The 15,418-nt window shown below is 47.2% G+C and overlaps 6 protein-coding genes across 6 annotated transcripts; 2 read left to right on the plus strand and 4 right to left on the minus strand.

The window, feature by feature from the left end:
• Positions 1–101: 101 nt before the first annotated feature.
• On the minus strand, positions 102–494 carry N7479_006732 (uncharacterized protein; the record flags this gene model as incomplete). The annotated part of the gene is made up of 2 exons (XM_057254426.1): positions 102–209; positions 393–494. 2 exons carry the CDS (start codon positions 492–494, stop codon positions 102–104), a joined length of 210 nt encoding a protein of 69 aa, XP_057108288.1.
• A 2,402-nt stretch (positions 495–2,896) lies between these two features.
• Positions 2,897–3,755, minus strand: N7479_006733 (FAD-dependent oxidoreductase; the record flags this gene model as incomplete). The annotated part of the gene is made up of 3 exons (XM_057254427.1): positions 2,897–3,231; positions 3,282–3,493; positions 3,619–3,755. The coding sequence occupies 3 exons, from the start codon at positions 3,753–3,755 to the stop codon at positions 2,897–2,899; spliced, it is 684 nt and encodes a 227-aa protein (XP_057108289.1).
• Positions 3,756–4,637: 882 nt separating this feature from the next.
• N7479_006734 (ABC transporter permease/ATP-binding protein) lies at positions 4,638–8,819 on the plus strand (the record flags this gene model as incomplete). The annotated part of the gene is made up of 5 exons (XM_057254428.1): positions 4,638–5,584; positions 5,679–6,318; positions 6,414–7,834; positions 7,893–8,171; positions 8,231–8,819. The coding sequence occupies 5 exons, from the start codon at positions 4,638–4,640 to the stop codon at positions 8,817–8,819; spliced, it is 3,876 nt and encodes a 1,291-aa protein (XP_057108290.1).
• A 506-nt stretch (positions 8,820–9,325) lies between these two features.
• On the minus strand, positions 9,326–10,414 carry N7479_006735 (Short-chain dehydrogenase/reductase SDR; the record flags this gene model as incomplete). The annotated part of the gene is made up of 2 exons (XM_057254429.1): positions 9,326–9,446; positions 9,501–10,414. 2 exons carry the CDS (start codon positions 10,412–10,414, stop codon positions 9,326–9,328), a joined length of 1,035 nt encoding a protein of 344 aa, XP_057108291.1.
• Positions 10,415–11,496: 1,082 nt separating this feature from the next.
• On the minus strand, positions 11,497–12,903 carry N7479_006736 (uncharacterized protein; the record flags this gene model as incomplete). Its single annotated transcript, XM_057254430.1, has 1 exon — positions 11,497–12,903. One exon carries the CDS (start codon positions 12,901–12,903, stop codon positions 11,497–11,499), a length of 1,407 nt encoding a protein of 468 aa, XP_057108292.1.
• Positions 12,904–14,521: 1,618 nt separating this feature from the next.
• Positions 14,522–15,395, plus strand: N7479_006737 (Chloroperoxidase; the record flags this gene model as incomplete). The annotated part of the gene is made up of 3 exons (XM_057254431.1): positions 14,522–14,618; positions 14,675–15,220; positions 15,289–15,395. The coding sequence occupies 3 exons, from the start codon at positions 14,522–14,524 to the stop codon at positions 15,393–15,395; spliced, it is 750 nt and encodes a 249-aa protein (XP_057108293.1).
• Between the last annotated feature and the right edge of the window lie 23 nt (positions 15,396–15,418).

Here is a 15,418-nt window from a genome sequence, read left to right on the forward strand (position 1 = left end):
TCCCAGCGCCAATCCCGATCTTTGGGTTGAAATCCCATCCAGCAGCGGACCCGAATACAATGAATCAGTCGCGTGGCCTGTAAAAAAGTGACAATAGAGCTTTACGGGCAGAGCCAATGACTGTCCTTGCAGCCAACAGGGTAGAAAGTTGCGCCACTATTCTTCTGGATATAGCACTTTGTACCATCACCACCACGGTTACCCACGCACTGGAAGGGAAAATGAGGTCAGCGTGTTACCTACGAGCTCATCTAAAAAATGTCGGGGAAAAACTTACAGATCTGTAGCCACACCTCGAGTTAACTAAATTACGGCGGCATGAAGTACCATTGCACTCCTGTTCCGGGTTAACAAAAATGATTGGTATATCCGGTAGAAGAGCACATTCTTACCCCAACATCATAACCAAGTTCCCTTTTTTCGGGCCTGCTGCTAGAGGGAGATGATGCAACAAGGCCCAGGAGGGCAAAGATAGCAATAACGGAAATTTTCATGTTGATCCGATTGTTTGATGATTGAGTAGATTGCAGAGATAAAGATAAGTCACTGATGAAGATGAGAGGACTCAAAATGAGAACAGACATGCTATTTATATAAATCTCTTTATCTATTCAGCCTCATCGATAGCCCCTCGAATAAGACACCCGAATAAGGCACCCGAATAAGGCCCTCAAGTAGGGGGCTGAGGATGCCACGACAGCTCCAAGTCACATTGCCACGCTGCAGATTCTGTAGATGAGCTTAAAATTTTTTGAATTGGTAAACTATAGACCCTGCTCTAATCAAGAGAACGAGCAAATAGAAGATATAAGCACCGATGCAAGACAAGGAAGCTCTTACAATGGACACAATATATCTTGAGGTAAATTGAAGAGGCAGGAACAAGGCAAAACAAGTCTAGTTTGAGAAATTGTTCTGTGGAGTGCTCGACCTCATATGAAGTGTTGCATTATCTCGCTACATCTAGGCTTGGCAGTTCGTAGAATACAAAGAAACAGGGCATTCCTCAGATCAAGGTGATGGTTCGCCAGAAGTGGAGATATACGCTTGGCTCCATTGCAATTTGCTGCAAATTCCTTTTGATAGAATATACACCGGCGAGGACAATGGAGATCTGCTTGCCAGCTGTGTTCATATTCTGAGTTTTTTAGATATGCAAGCCAATTCCAATGTGATATTGGTGATATAAGTGATATATTAGCGCTGTAATATATGGTGCATAACAACAGAATCTGCATCTCAACATATAGACTTTTAATTCTTGGCACTGGGGTTCGACAGTACGAATATATACGCTGTAGATCCTGGTCATATTTACTAGTCTGTGCATTGATGCCTAGAATTTCCTAGTTTCCACTATTACTAATGACAGGGAAGTAGGTAGGTATCATTCCAAGGTTCCATCTTATGTTAGAAGCTTCTAAGGTTTAGTCGGCCTACGTTGCGTCCTTGATACGTCTTATTTATGGCTTAAGAAGAGGAATGAAAAATATCGATATAGCTGGTTCAATTGAACAAACAAGAAACCACGATGGTTGTTTGTAAGGATATCAATCTGTTACAGGCTAGACCTCGAAAAGTACTTATCCATTGGACCAGACTCGCTGAGAATCATATTTCTATAATCTAGGAGTTTATACGTGAGAAGGTGCACTTCTTCTAGCACTAGCTACCTATTTATAAAGGGGTTCCTATACCTTCATTCAGCAATGGCTAGCTTACCAGGTTTTAATATCGCGAGCCTATCCGTAATCGTATACACTATAGCGAGGATAGAAGTACCCCGGAGTATACTGCTTCAAACAATAATTATTATGCAAACCTAGGTTTTCCAATAGATATTGAGAACTTTTTGAACCCAGTGGACGAGATTTTTGCCGATGATTTGGGTATCATGGATGATATTACTTGGTGAATTCCTTCCAGAGGTTAACGAGGATGAAATCGTGGTTGAAGAGGCGCGGGTTCTATATAATGAAGCTATTCAGGCTTTGAGAACCCTTTTTCATGAAGAGCAGTAGGATTAGGGTGAGCCCATTTAATTACAACCCTTCATAAACATGAAATATTGTCGGAGGCAAGGGAATTGGGGAAGCAGAAGCAGAAGGACATTAGGAGCTTTTTTGGAATATAAATTTGCATGTAACCCTAATATATACATTGAAGACGGGAACGCTCCAGGCAGTATGCTCTCTAGCATACGGGTCGATTCAGCAAGCGTAATCCAGTTTCATACCTTCCACAGCCTACAAAGCAAACCGGGACAGGGATTCAAGAAGTCAACTAAGAGAGGTGTAGGAGGGTGTATTGTCAATCTGTAAACTACTACTTGTAACCTCTGATGCACTAACTAACTACCTAACATCCGCTTGCATAAGTCGAAGGGGGCACGGGCGCATAGTAGTGGGTGGTCGCCACCCAAAAAGAGAGCCCGAATAATGGCAACGCAAGGGCCATACGGTTCAGCAATCGTTCGTGTTTGCCGATCGATACCTTGGGTAGGTTTGAAGGGGCAAGAGCCTTCGAAAAAGACTGGGCCGGTACTGTCAATGATCTCAGCGCCGATGAGCGTACCGGTGAACAACTTCAGAAGCAACTCGCTGGCATTTGGCACAACATAGTTCATGAAAAAAGAAGCCATGTGGCCGTCCAGCGCTTGCAATTGGCAAACCATCGCCGCTTCTTTCACCGTCGCGTTGGCTCGAGCCTGGCGCTTCTCCTGCCACTTGTGCCACGCTGACTCAATTTTCTAAGAGGTGATCGGCGCCTCATCACGGAGACTTTGAAGTTGATTTGCCATCGCAGCAGCAGACTCAATTGCATTGTTCCCAGATTGGCCAGTATTAGGGGTCATCTTATGGCAGTTATTCCCCACAGTCGCTATACGTCCCCAGCTCTACGCGTCGAACAGGGCCTCCTCCAATGGCACCAGTGTGTAGGTCACACGCTTTTCCCATATGTCTCCCACTGTCACAGTCTCGGTGATAGGTCGCCAGGCATTTTTGTGCGCAAGCTTTCCCGCATCTGCTTGAGAGCACCGTGGGAAATCTTCGGCATCTGTATAATAAACCTTGTCCAACTTCTCATGGTAAAACCAGAACACCCGTCCATGTTTTCCAGTGATCACAAGCATGGACCTGCCGTTGTCAAAAACGGTGTCGACAGTTTCCTCAATGAGACCATGTACGGGGTCAGATATGCGGAAAAGACAGTTGAATTCAGCACTCATTACTAAAGAAAGAATTAATCACAGTTCTTGAGCCGCAGCCTCGCACACTTACTCTTCTGCTTCCACGTTAAGAAGTGGTCTGGATCCTTCTCGCTAGCAAGGCGACACATCTCGCTCCGAGTCGATGCTTTGCTATTGACATCATCACAGCCAACGACCACGTCCCCGTGGTAGGAAGAACCGTCTTGAAAATGTAAAATGACGCCAGAATCTGTTTGGTCGATCCGCGACACGGTCTTGTTGGGCAGCATGTTGTCCTTCAACCTAATTCAGTCTATGAACGCCTTCAGAGCGCGTTGGTGGTCCAGAAAGCATGATCTATAGCCAAACCTGGAATTTCAAATTAAGAAACTGCTTCAAAACTAACTAGGCATACAATTACCACATACCTGGTGTTCAAGATCGGGAAAGTGAGCGCCGATGGCATGACAAGTTTACCGTCGCTGCGATGAACTTTGGACATTTTGATTGGTGCCGTTCCATCCATGATCGCTTTGACCGCCCCTAGCTGGCCTAGAATGCGCATTGCGGCGACACTAAGTCCAATGGATGCTCAAACTTCGGGGTCAAATCGACCTCGGGCCTCTTGAAACACAAAATCAACATTTGTTTTGTCCAATGCACTTGCAAGCGTCACGACCGCCAGACCCCCGCCAACAATTATTACCCACATTGATTTGGTGAGATACGGGTTTGGCAATCTAAAAATCCAATGGACTAATGCACTAGTAGCCGCCGAATAAATACGAGATCGGATGCGGTGGCGATAAATTCGAATATAGATAGGTACGCAGCTTCTTTGTCGCCACCAATAAGACAAGCTGTTAAATTATTTACGCCGTTATGTGTTAACGAATGCGTAGGTCTAGAGTACGCGGCCTGGAAGGATCAGGCGTTGGGTGATTGCCCGATTCGGTAAGGTTCCGAGCCCCCACTATCCCCGTTGATTCGCCGGGTAAGAGGCTTACGGATCTGCGACTCATAAATTTAGTGGTCTTGGATGTACTTGGATGTAGCCCTGGAGTGTTGGGCCTGTGAACGCCATGGTGCCGCTCTGTCACTTTGATATATCCGAACTTATGCCAGAGGGCTAACTAAGACCTGACTAGGCATATTCATATGGGTCGGATCATGGCCCACATAATATACAGACATCCTTGCAATACAACAGCCTTACACATGCTACTGTACATTCCCGCATCATATTTCACCCCAAATAAAGAAAAAAACTACGCGTCGACAGGGGCACTCAGGGGCACTATGAAGCGTAACCAAAAGGCAGTCGCACACTCCAACGATCCTTTCGCTCCATAATTACTTCATTCATGGTCAACTTGACCAATATAAGAAAAACTACCGCCACTGCCAGTGTCACTGCCCTCTTTGATGATCGCTGGACTACTTCACCATGCCGAGCCGCGACCTTGGAGACCAGCAAGCGCCTGTCGAGGCAGGCCAAGCCGCCACACCCGCCAACCCTCCCATGAACCCAGTTGGTCCAGCGCCGGCTGATGATGATCCGTTCAAGCATCTGCCAGAGCATGAAAGGCTGATCCTTAAGAGACAGTTGGATCTGCCCGCCACCAAGGTTAATTATATGAATTTGTATCGTTATGCGACACGGAATGACAAGATCGTCCTGGTCCTTGCCTCGATTGCCGCAATTATCGGTGGTGCTCTTATGCCCATGATGACGATCCTGTTTGGAGGTCTTGCAGGCACTTTCCGCAGCTTCCTGTTGGGAGACATCTCGGACAACCAATTCACCAGCGAGCTTGGTAGATTCTCTTTGTACTTTCTCTACCTCGCTATTGGTGAGTTTTTTATGGTTTACATGGCCACGGTCGGTTTCGTGTACGCCGGGGAACATATCACAGCAAAGATCAGAGAGCGGTTCTTAGCCGCCATTCTGAGGCAGAATGTTGCTTTTTTCGACGAGCTTGGCGCGGGCGAGATCACCACACGCATTACGGCAGACACCAATCTTATCCAAGAAGGTATCTCAGAGAAAGTGGGATTGACCATAACAGCTATCGCCACCTTTGTGGCCGCTTTCGTGATCGGTTTCATTAGATACTGGAAGCTGACGCTGATTCTGTGTTCCACTGTCGTCGCTATCGTTGTCACATTGGGCTTCGTGGGCACGTTCGTCTCTAAGCTCAGCAGAAAATACCTCGGCCATTTTGCTGAAGGCGGAACTGTTGCGGAAGAGGTCATCAGCTCGATCCGAAACGCGGCTGCGTTCAATACTCAAGAGAAGCTGGCTCGGCGATACGATGGGTATCTCATTGAAGCAGAGAAGTCCGGATTCAAGCTCAAGTCTACCACCAGCTCAATGATTGGCTTTCTCTTTCTGTAAGTACAGCGAGTGTCACAATATCGCACCTTCCAAATGGCGGTCACTTGAATTACCTTAAAAGCCCAGTGTTCTGATATTGTCTCTTTTTAGGTACATCTACCTTAATTATGGACTGTCTTTCTGGATGGGCTCCCGCTTCCTAGTGGATGGGTCCGTTGGGCTAGCGCAGATCCTCACGATTCAAATGGCCATCATGATGGGTGCCTTTGCCCTCGGGAATATTACACCGAATGTCCAAGCCATTACCACAGCAGTGGCGGCAGCCAACAAGATCTACGCCACCATTGATCGAGTCTCTCCTCTCGATCCTCTATCGACCGAGGGGCAGAAGTTAAAGAAACTTCAGGGAGATGTGGAACTCAAGAATATCAGACATATATACCCTTCCCGCCCCGAAGTTGTTGTGATGGACGACGTGAGCTTGCTGATCCCGGCGGGTAAGTCTACTGCGCTTGTTGGGGCTTCAGGCTCTGGGAAAAGCACTATCATCGGGCTGGTTGAGCGTTTCTACGATCCTGTCGGCGGATCTGTATACATTGACGGCCATGATATCAAAGACCTCAATCTACGCTGGTTGCGACAACAAATTTCACTGGTTAGCCAAGAGCCTACCTTATTCGCTACAACTATATTTGGCAATATTAAGCACGGATTGATCGGAACACCGCACGAGCATGGGTCCGAAAAAGCAATTACTGAGCTGGTCGAACGCGCTGCTCGAATGGCAAACGTGAGTAAATCAGATGCTATAACACCCCTACATTAAACGCGCCCTCCTTACCCGTGCCACATCTGATCTGAAATTCTGACTGTGATGCTTTTCAGGCCCACGACTTTATCACCTCCCTTCCCGAAGGCTACGAAACCGACATTGGCGAACGAGGCTTCCTTCTCTCAGGAGGCCAGAAGCAACGCATTGCCATTGCCAGGGCCATGGTTAGCGATCCTAAAATCCTCCTACTTGACGAAGCAACATCCGCACTTGACACAAAGAGCGAGGGATTTGTACAAGCCGCACTCGACAAAGCTGCCCAGGGAAGAACCACTGTGATCATTGCTCACCGACTGTCCACTATTAAGAATGCGAACAATATTGTGGTTATGTCCCACGGACGTATTGTCGAACAGGGTACCCACGATGAGCTCCTCCAGAAGAAAGCAACTTACTACAACTTGGCTGAGGCTCAGCGAATCGCGACGAAACAAGAGTCTAGAAACAAAGATGATGATCACATTTTGCCCGAAATCAATTACGATTTACCGCGAGTCGAATTCCATGAGAAGCGCGACAGCTTAGGCAAATTGGATCAAGGAAAAGAACCTGAGGACCCTGAGGCGGACAAGACACGATCGGACAAATCGCGAACGGCACTTGCGAAGAAGGGACAAAAGGACATGACCGATAACTATACCTTGTTCCAGCTGATACGTTTTGTTGCTGTTTTGAACAAACAGGAATGGAAATATATGATCTTTGGAATTTTACTCGCCATCATTTGCGGCGGAGGTAATCCAACACAAGCTGTCTTCTTCTCCAAGTGCATTGCAGCCCTTTCGCTCCCTCTCTCAGAGAGCTCCGAGATACGGCGACAAGTCAACTTCTGGTCGCTGATGTATTTGATGCTCGCCTTTGTGCAACTGCTCGCCCTCATTTCTCAGGGTATTGCGTTCTCTTACTGTGCAGAGCGACTTACCCATCGAGTTCGCGACCGAGCATTCCGATATATCCTCCGACAAGACATTGCCTACTTCGACACACGTTCTGCGGGTGCTCTCACTTCCTTCCTGTCCACTGAGACCTCTCAGCTGGCTGGGCTGTCTGGGATTACTCTAATGACCATTCTCTTGCTGATCACTACCTTGGTTGCCTCTTGCGCCATTGGTCTAGCCGTAGGGTGGAAGCTTAGTCTGGTTTGTATATCTACCATTCCCCTTCTGCTCGCTTGTGGATACCTCCGTTTGGCTATGCTGGTGCGAATTGAGAGGGAGAAAAAGAGAGCCTACGAAGATTCTGCAAGCTATGCCTGCGAGGCCACTTCAGCAATCCGAACTGTGGCTTCCTTGACCCGCGAGGATGACATTTGCAGTCACTACCACGAACAGCTTCTCTGGCAAGGCCGCAGCCTAGTGTGGTCGGTCCTCAAGTCATCCATCCTCTACGCAGCATCCCAATCACTTCAGTTCCTCTGCATGGCTCTCGGCTTTTGGTATGGAGGTACCTTATTCGGTAGACACGAATATACCCTGTGAGTAGACAACAATCCCACGAATAGAGGCGATATTAGTTCTAACTCTTCAATTCAGGTTTCAATTTTTCCTGTGTTTCAGCACCGTAATTTTCGGGGCGCAGTCTGCGGGGACTATCTTCAGCTTCGCACCGGATATTGCTAAAGCTAGTCACGCTGCTGCTAGTGTCAAGGCTCTCTTCGACCGGACACCGGAAATTGATAGCTGGAGCCAGAATGGCGATAAGGTTCAGAGTATAGAAGGCCATGTCGAGTTCAGGGACGTACACTTCACGTACCCGACGCGACCAAACCAGCCGGTTCTGCGAGATCTCAATCTCCAGGTCAAGCCCGGGCAGTACATTGCTTTCGTTGGAGCTAGTGGATGTGGCAAGTCCACTGCAATTGCGCTCTTAGAGAGATTCTACGATCCAGCCCTCGGCGGTATCTACGTGACGGCAAGGAAATCTCGTCATTCAACATCAACAATTATCGCTCCCATCTCGCACTTGTCAGCCAAGAGCCAACGTTGTACCAAGGTACCATCCGCGAGAATATCATGCTAGGTACGGACCGAGATGATGTTTCGGAAGAGGAAATGGTGGTATGCTGCAAGAATGCAAACATCTACGATTTCATCATCAGTCTGCCAAGCGGTTTCGATACTCTTGTTGGTAGTAAGGGCAGTATGCTTTCAGGTGGCCAGAAGCAACGTCTTGCGATTGCTAGGGCCTTACTCCGCAACCCCAGAATTCTTTTGCTGGACGAGGCCACTTCTGCTCTCGATTCCGAGTCTGAAAAGCTCGTGCAAGCTGCTCTGGATACTGCGGCTAAAGGCCGCACGACGATCGCTGTGGCGCATCGCCTCAGTACGGTACAAAAGGCAGACATGATATATGTCTTCAATCAAGGTCGCATCATCGAGGGTGGAACTCATTCTGAGCTGATGCAGAAGCGGTCGGTATACTTCGAGCTTGTCAGCTTGCAGAATTTGGGCGAATTGTAAATCTTCCAATTTGGGAACCCCGAATCTTTGACGTTTTTAAGGAAATGTTTTGTCGAGATGTGACAATCTTCTTGAAGTTTTTTTTTTCCTTCTTTCGCTTCTTTTTCCGGTGCTTGATGACCATGGACCATGCTCATCCTGTGCATTTATATTTTTTGATCATTTCTTTTCTCTATCCCTAGATATTAATGTATCTAGTATCCTTTGTCTGTTCTTCGTCCGTATCATGATTTTAAGATGACTCGTAGTCTAGTGCCTGCAGCCTTTCCCCTTGCGCTCTCACAATGGGTGCCCGTACTTTCCATTATAGGTTATATCTGGGGTATACCGCCCTTACGTTGTGGAATAATCTTCATTCTTCCAACGGCAGTGTGCCGATTGTTCGAAAGGATGGATTGATATAGAAATTGATTCATGTCACTATCTGGCTCATGGGATAATCCTCCTCAAATACCTACACGTCTTCAATCACAACGTCAACTATCAGCTCCCCCGGTTGTTCCTTTCTACTCCAAAAGAGTCTTGAAAATTTCCTCCACATGTGCAAAGGCTAGTTCATCCATGGTCTCTTTCCAGAGCTGTTCTGAGATTTTCTTTCCCTCTGCAGTGTAGATAATCGGTGCCAACCTGTAAATGGTTTTAGCGATAGTTTTAATCATGATATATATAGAAGCAACTTACGGCACAATTTTCTGAAAGGAGAGGAACTCGCCATGCGTTTCCTGGCCATGTTTGACGGCTGCATCAGTGATCATTCGGGCTCCAACAGCAGCGGTGTTGGCCAGTCCGCGCATCACAACTTTCGCAATCGCCCCAGAGAAAGTCTTATCATGCTCACGGTTGAACTCGGAATCGTGAACAGAGCCTGGCGAGGCGGCATTGATGACCACTACAGAAGGCGGGACAATAGATGCCAAGTATGACAGGAAGAACTGCCCCAGCAGCTTAGAGACCATCATCCGATCCAGGGGGTCTACCTTAGTGTTCTCGTCAAGCGATGCTAGCAGCGGAAAATCTTTCTTCTCCTCGAAGGCTGTCCACGCAGAGACCTCCGATGAGACAATGGTAATCCGACTCGGACCCCCTTGCCCGGCGCGTTTTTGCTTAACCACCGGGAGCAGTAAAATTGCCAGTAGGGCTGTCGAGAGATAATTGACCTGGATCATCTCATCATGACCTGTTTTGGGGTTAAAGACGCGTGTCGCGTTGCCAATACCGATGTTCAGTACAACGATATCCAACCGGGGGAGGCTCTTAGCGCGCTCCGCAAAGGCGAGGACAGAGTCATAGTCAGACTGATCAAGTTTCCAGACCTCGATGCTATCGTCGGACAGATTCTGGCCCGCGGATAACTTCTTCCTCGCTGTCTGACCTTTCTCTTCACTGCGGACGCCAAGAATAAGCTTACTCAGTCCTAGGTCGAGGAGCTGCCGGCTGGTTTCTAGGCCCACCCCCGTGTTGGATCCGGTCACCAAGGCAGTCTTGCCCGCGAGGCTGACTCCCTGGACCGTGATGGGCTTGATAGTGAGCTGATTGTAGAAGAAGCGAGGCACGCTGGCCTGCTTTTCCGGAGTTACGTCGAATTTGGTCCCCATTTATTCAGCTGATGAGATGAGATGCTAAATGACGGGGAAGAAAGGGGGCTGCGACTAGTCTCTTGGATTGATACCTAGGTACATGGGTCGATCTGCCCTAGTCGACAATAGGAAGTTGCCAAGAATCTTGGACTATAGTGCGTTCTTAAGGCAACCGCTATCTCCGGGTAACTTATCCCCGATCCTGTATTCCCGATCCTGTATTCTCTGGTACTTTGGCTCTGATCCTCTAATAGCCTTGTCAGATGTGCGATTCCGGACCTGGACAGAGCCATTACCCAATCCAGACCGCAAGATTGTATTGCGACCAGTATATAGCGGTGTGGCCATCCGGCCCTAATCTCGCAGGCATTCCGAGAGGGGATCAACCACAATCAATTACCTATGAAGCTGCTGAGTGCCCTGTTCGGGGCTTCTAAAGTAGGGGCTCCAGCAGCCTCCACGCGCGATGTGACTAAATTATCATGCTTTACGCAGCGCCTCGGGCTGTCCACTGCCAATACCCTTATCCTGGCGGCGCGGTATCCAACGGCTGGAGACCCCGTTGCTATTTCAAACATTGCGTGTTTGACTGCCTAGGGCATTCTTGGCACTGAGAATGTCGATATATTGCCCTCAACCAGACTACTGTAGAGGTGGATTGGTAGGATAATATCACGCCAATGTCACCTCTCACCTCGATCTGTTCTGGGAATTGAAGGGCGGTGCCAATAAATTTCGTAAGTTTTGATTTTTTGGCACTGGAACTCATCAAATGAATCACTTTACCAGATATCGTGACGACATACACATACACCCTGAAGACATACCTCATTCACCAAGTTTGGGATTGAAGTTGTATAATTGCCTGGGAAGACTCTGAGACCTTCATTGATGCCACTCAGCAATGGCGATATGTGTATTCTACCATCGCATCTGACCTTCTTTGAGAGCCGGCCAATAAAGACAAAGATGATGATTTAATTTGGACTTGCTGCTCTCTTGTGGGTGTATTGATATGTTTCCATTTATGAATAAACACTGCAGAAGGTAGTCAATGTCCTTTCGTCGCGCAGTCTATCTTCTCTTCTATCGAATCATACTCAATTCCTCCCTCGATGTTTGTTAAATTGCCGACTGATCTCGAACATGCTTTCCGGCCACCAATCTTTAGGTGTCTTCCAAAAGGACATACGCCATCGCGTATCTTGCCGAATGGTGATGAGTTGCCTAAGCTCCCAGGCTCCAATACCTCCAATCCACCACACCTTATCTAGTAAAATAACCAGAACCAGCCAATGGGCAAATATATCCACAGCCAGCTGGTGTGCCAGGCTGGGTTCGAAATCCATGGGATTCAGGGACCACGCAGTGATTCCGTGGCCACCGGGTGCTCTGCTTTGCATGAGACTCATCATGTCTTCGACCAAGTTCAAATACTTTGCAGGAGCTTTGTGGACAAATGCCATGATGAACCTTCGCGGAAGTCGCGACGGGACGATCGAAGTTATTCTAGCTGTATATCTCTGCATCCAAGGCGAAACTTTCGAAATTTGTCCCACTAGGTTTATATCAAAATCAGAAGCGAGATGGGAGTGACACGGCGTGTTCGGCATCAAATATTGATCAGGGAAAGTTTCGGATGCAATATCCTTCAATATTTCCAACGCAATAAAACATGCTTGAACATCGGGGTCGCTATGGGTAGTTAGGTTCTCCTGGTCTCCAGTGCCACCAATCTCATGTTTGGTGATTTCTCTGGCCCCTTGCTCCAGTCTTTCCAGTGCAGATACTATTGTAGCAGCCAATATTGGATACAAAACATGATCTTGGGGACATTTTTGCTGCTCAATATGACACAGCACGTTGCGTTTACAATGCATTTGATAATCCCAACTTGGTACAGGAGCAATAGGCGTCGTTACCAAAGCAAGGTGAATCACATCCGGTGTTTTGAGCCTGTTATCGAGTAGTCCCGTGTAGGCCACCCGGACAGCGCGGAAGAGACTGATCCATTGACAGCTTTTTGGCATAAACTGGCTCCGTCCTAGCTCATTGTCGGATGCTGTTTCCGCTAGCCAAATCCGGATGCAATGGCTACTCGATCCATACATTCCCATAATGGCAGCATTTGCAAGAATGTGGTCATATTGATCAGTTTCGGGGAGAGTGGCTCGGATTTCCTGCAGTGACTCCATGTGATATTGATCTGCGATAGATAGAAGCACCAGGATCTTTTCTCGGTCTCCACAGAATATTGACGATTGGTTGATAATATCACAGCATTTACATACTGCTGAGAATGCGAGCACAGATTTCATGAGGAACTTATTCTGGAAAGCTAGAGTTGGTATGCCGACCTGCAAAGTATGTTGGTCTTCATCGTTAACAGTCATATCTTTGCTAGTATGGTCAAGGTAGTGACTGAACAGTGCGGATTCTGTGGCTGTGAGAATCTGTGATGCCTGAGACTGCAAGAGCGAGTTGGGGTATCTATCTTCTCTCGGCATGTTGAGTGGTGATAACCTTGGGCTTCCGACTGCCGTAGATGAGCAATGCAAATTTTCAGAACTAGTATTCGCTTCGTATTGCACCAAGCGCACTATTTGTTCAGATTTGCCCTCAGGAGCTAGGATGTTGGATCTCCTTGGGTATTGGCAAACCAAATTCATTTTATTGCATCTTGAGCATTTTGGCTCAAGCTCGTCGCACTGTATATGTTAGATATAAGTATTACAATGGCTTCTCATCATGTCATGCGTACTTTGATTCGCCGTGCCTTGCATTTTTCGCAACCATATCGTGACTTTCTGTGGGACCTACGCGTCTTGATTTTGGCCCAACTACTCTCTTGGTCCAATCTATCCATGAGTGACAATCAAAAGGTAAGTGGGAGAAATTGGAGCAATAAAATTCTAATAAATTCTTATAAGAATGAGCACGTTGGGGCTCATTGTCGCCCTATCACCTGACTAACTTCCTAGTGACTTGGAGCTCACCTATAGAGATCCATAATTCCAAATAAGTACTCGCACTTAGTGCTTTGTTCAACTTCGAAATGAATAACCACTAAGTACATGGCCCACTCTGGGCGCCATCAACTTTCAGGATTGGCCATCAGCGCTGTGAATGGCTAGAAGTACGGGAATTGAGGCTGTGAACCGCAGCCACTTCAGTGCTGCGCAACCCTTGGCATGAAGATCAAATATTTCCCGGTTTATAGTGGCAGTGTCATGTGTGGAACCTTCCAAAGGATTCCTATTTCACAGTTTAATGTCAAAATAAAAACCCAGTCAAAGGACATTTGGATTATTTACCCTTGGATGCCAAGAGAGTAAGCGTGACAGTGGCTTTATGCAAGTGCGTATTCGCCTAACCTGGTCAGGTTGACAAATACTGTTCACAGACGGAGTAGAAGATACATGCCAATGAAAAGTCCATCCCGATTATTCTCTATCTTAATAATTGAGGATTATTGAGTCCCAAAGTCGTGGTGGTCATTCTCCATCTACCCCATATTTTATAGGTAGTAAGCATCTCACCTGATCAATCAAACTGGCGATCGTCCAAATCCATTCAGTGGCGCAGAAATTGGAATTCCTTCTTTTTAGTCTGTAGTCGTAGTTTTTCTATAGCCATCTAAGTGGCTAAGCATGGTGGAAATATACCTTTGTAGTTATGAATTTGATGGGTTTACGGGTCCTAACACGTGGATAATCTCTTTTTTTTTAAGAAAAAAATACGGACTATTCCGTAATCATTATTGAACTGATGATTTGAGATTGCCTACAGAGTATTTTACAACATGATAGGCCTCGTAAGCTTGAGCTGAGCTGCCAGCTTACCTACAGCCCGGAGAAGAACGATCTCGAGCCGAGAGAATGCCCTAGACCCGGACCACACGGTAACCATTTAGAAATCTTAATATGGATATCATGGCTTGCTATTTTGCATTTATCGCGTATGGAATACGCTCTGTGGGCTTGGTCCAGGTGCTGGGTACGCGTGTTGATCACAAGCTGGTCTACAATACTATATCAGTCGGATATATAAGGGCCCATACATCAGCACGTTAGTTTCACAAACTAATCCTGGAATATTACCATATCACTGTCAACTCAAAACGTCATGAAGGCAAGCTTGCTGGTTCTTTTCACCCTCGTGGCTAGCTCATATGGCTGGGAGCACCGAGGCCATGAGTTCCGTCCACCACTGCCAGGCGACAGTCAGTCATTTGAATTTTACCACATATCTCAAGAAACGATTTAACATATATCTTAGGTCGATCGCCGTGCCCCGGTCTAAACGCCTTGTCCAACCACGGTTGGCTCCCTCGTTCAGGGAAAAACATTGACCTGCCCGCGTTTCAATCTGCCATAGCTGGTGCTTACAACTACGAACCAACATCTATGGACGGGTTCTTTCAGCTAGCATTGAAATTCAACCTCTCAACCACGGGAAACCAGTCGACCTTCAATCTCTTTGATTTGGCAAGACACGACGAGATCGAGTTTGATGGGTCACTGTCGCGTAATGACATCTACTTTGGTGACAATGTGCACTTTGACCATGATATCTGGGCGGCAGTCGCTAAGAACCTCAATCTTTACAATACTCTGGGCTCCGAGATAAACCAATATGTCACAGTTGAGACAGCGGCTAAGGCTTGCGCAGCACGCGTAGCCGATGCCAAGAGCATCAATCCCAGCTTCAATTCTTCCGCCATGCAAGTCATGGGTAACCCTGGGACAACAGCTCTTTATTTGGTAACTCTGTGGGATGAGAACGCAGGTGCTGCGCCAAAGGCTTGGGTACGGGCTTTGTTTGGTATGTTCCCTATCCTTCGCTACATATATTAGTGCCACTGCGACACATTGATGCTTACTATCCGGTAGAAGAAGATCGTATTCCTTACCTTGAGGGATACACAGTGCCTAAAATCCCAAGGACTATGGACGATGTCAATAAAATGGCAAAGAGGGTGTCGGAAGTAGTGGTTTAGGTCTAGCACAGAAGGCCCCCTGG

This window comes from Penicillium vulpinum (assembly GCF_028829585.1).
Source record: "Penicillium vulpinum strain IBT 29486 chromosome Unknown utg000003l_segment0_segment0, whole genome shotgun sequence".
Taxonomy (NCBI): Eukaryota; Fungi; Ascomycota; class Eurotiomycetes; order Eurotiales; family Aspergillaceae; genus Penicillium; species Penicillium vulpinum.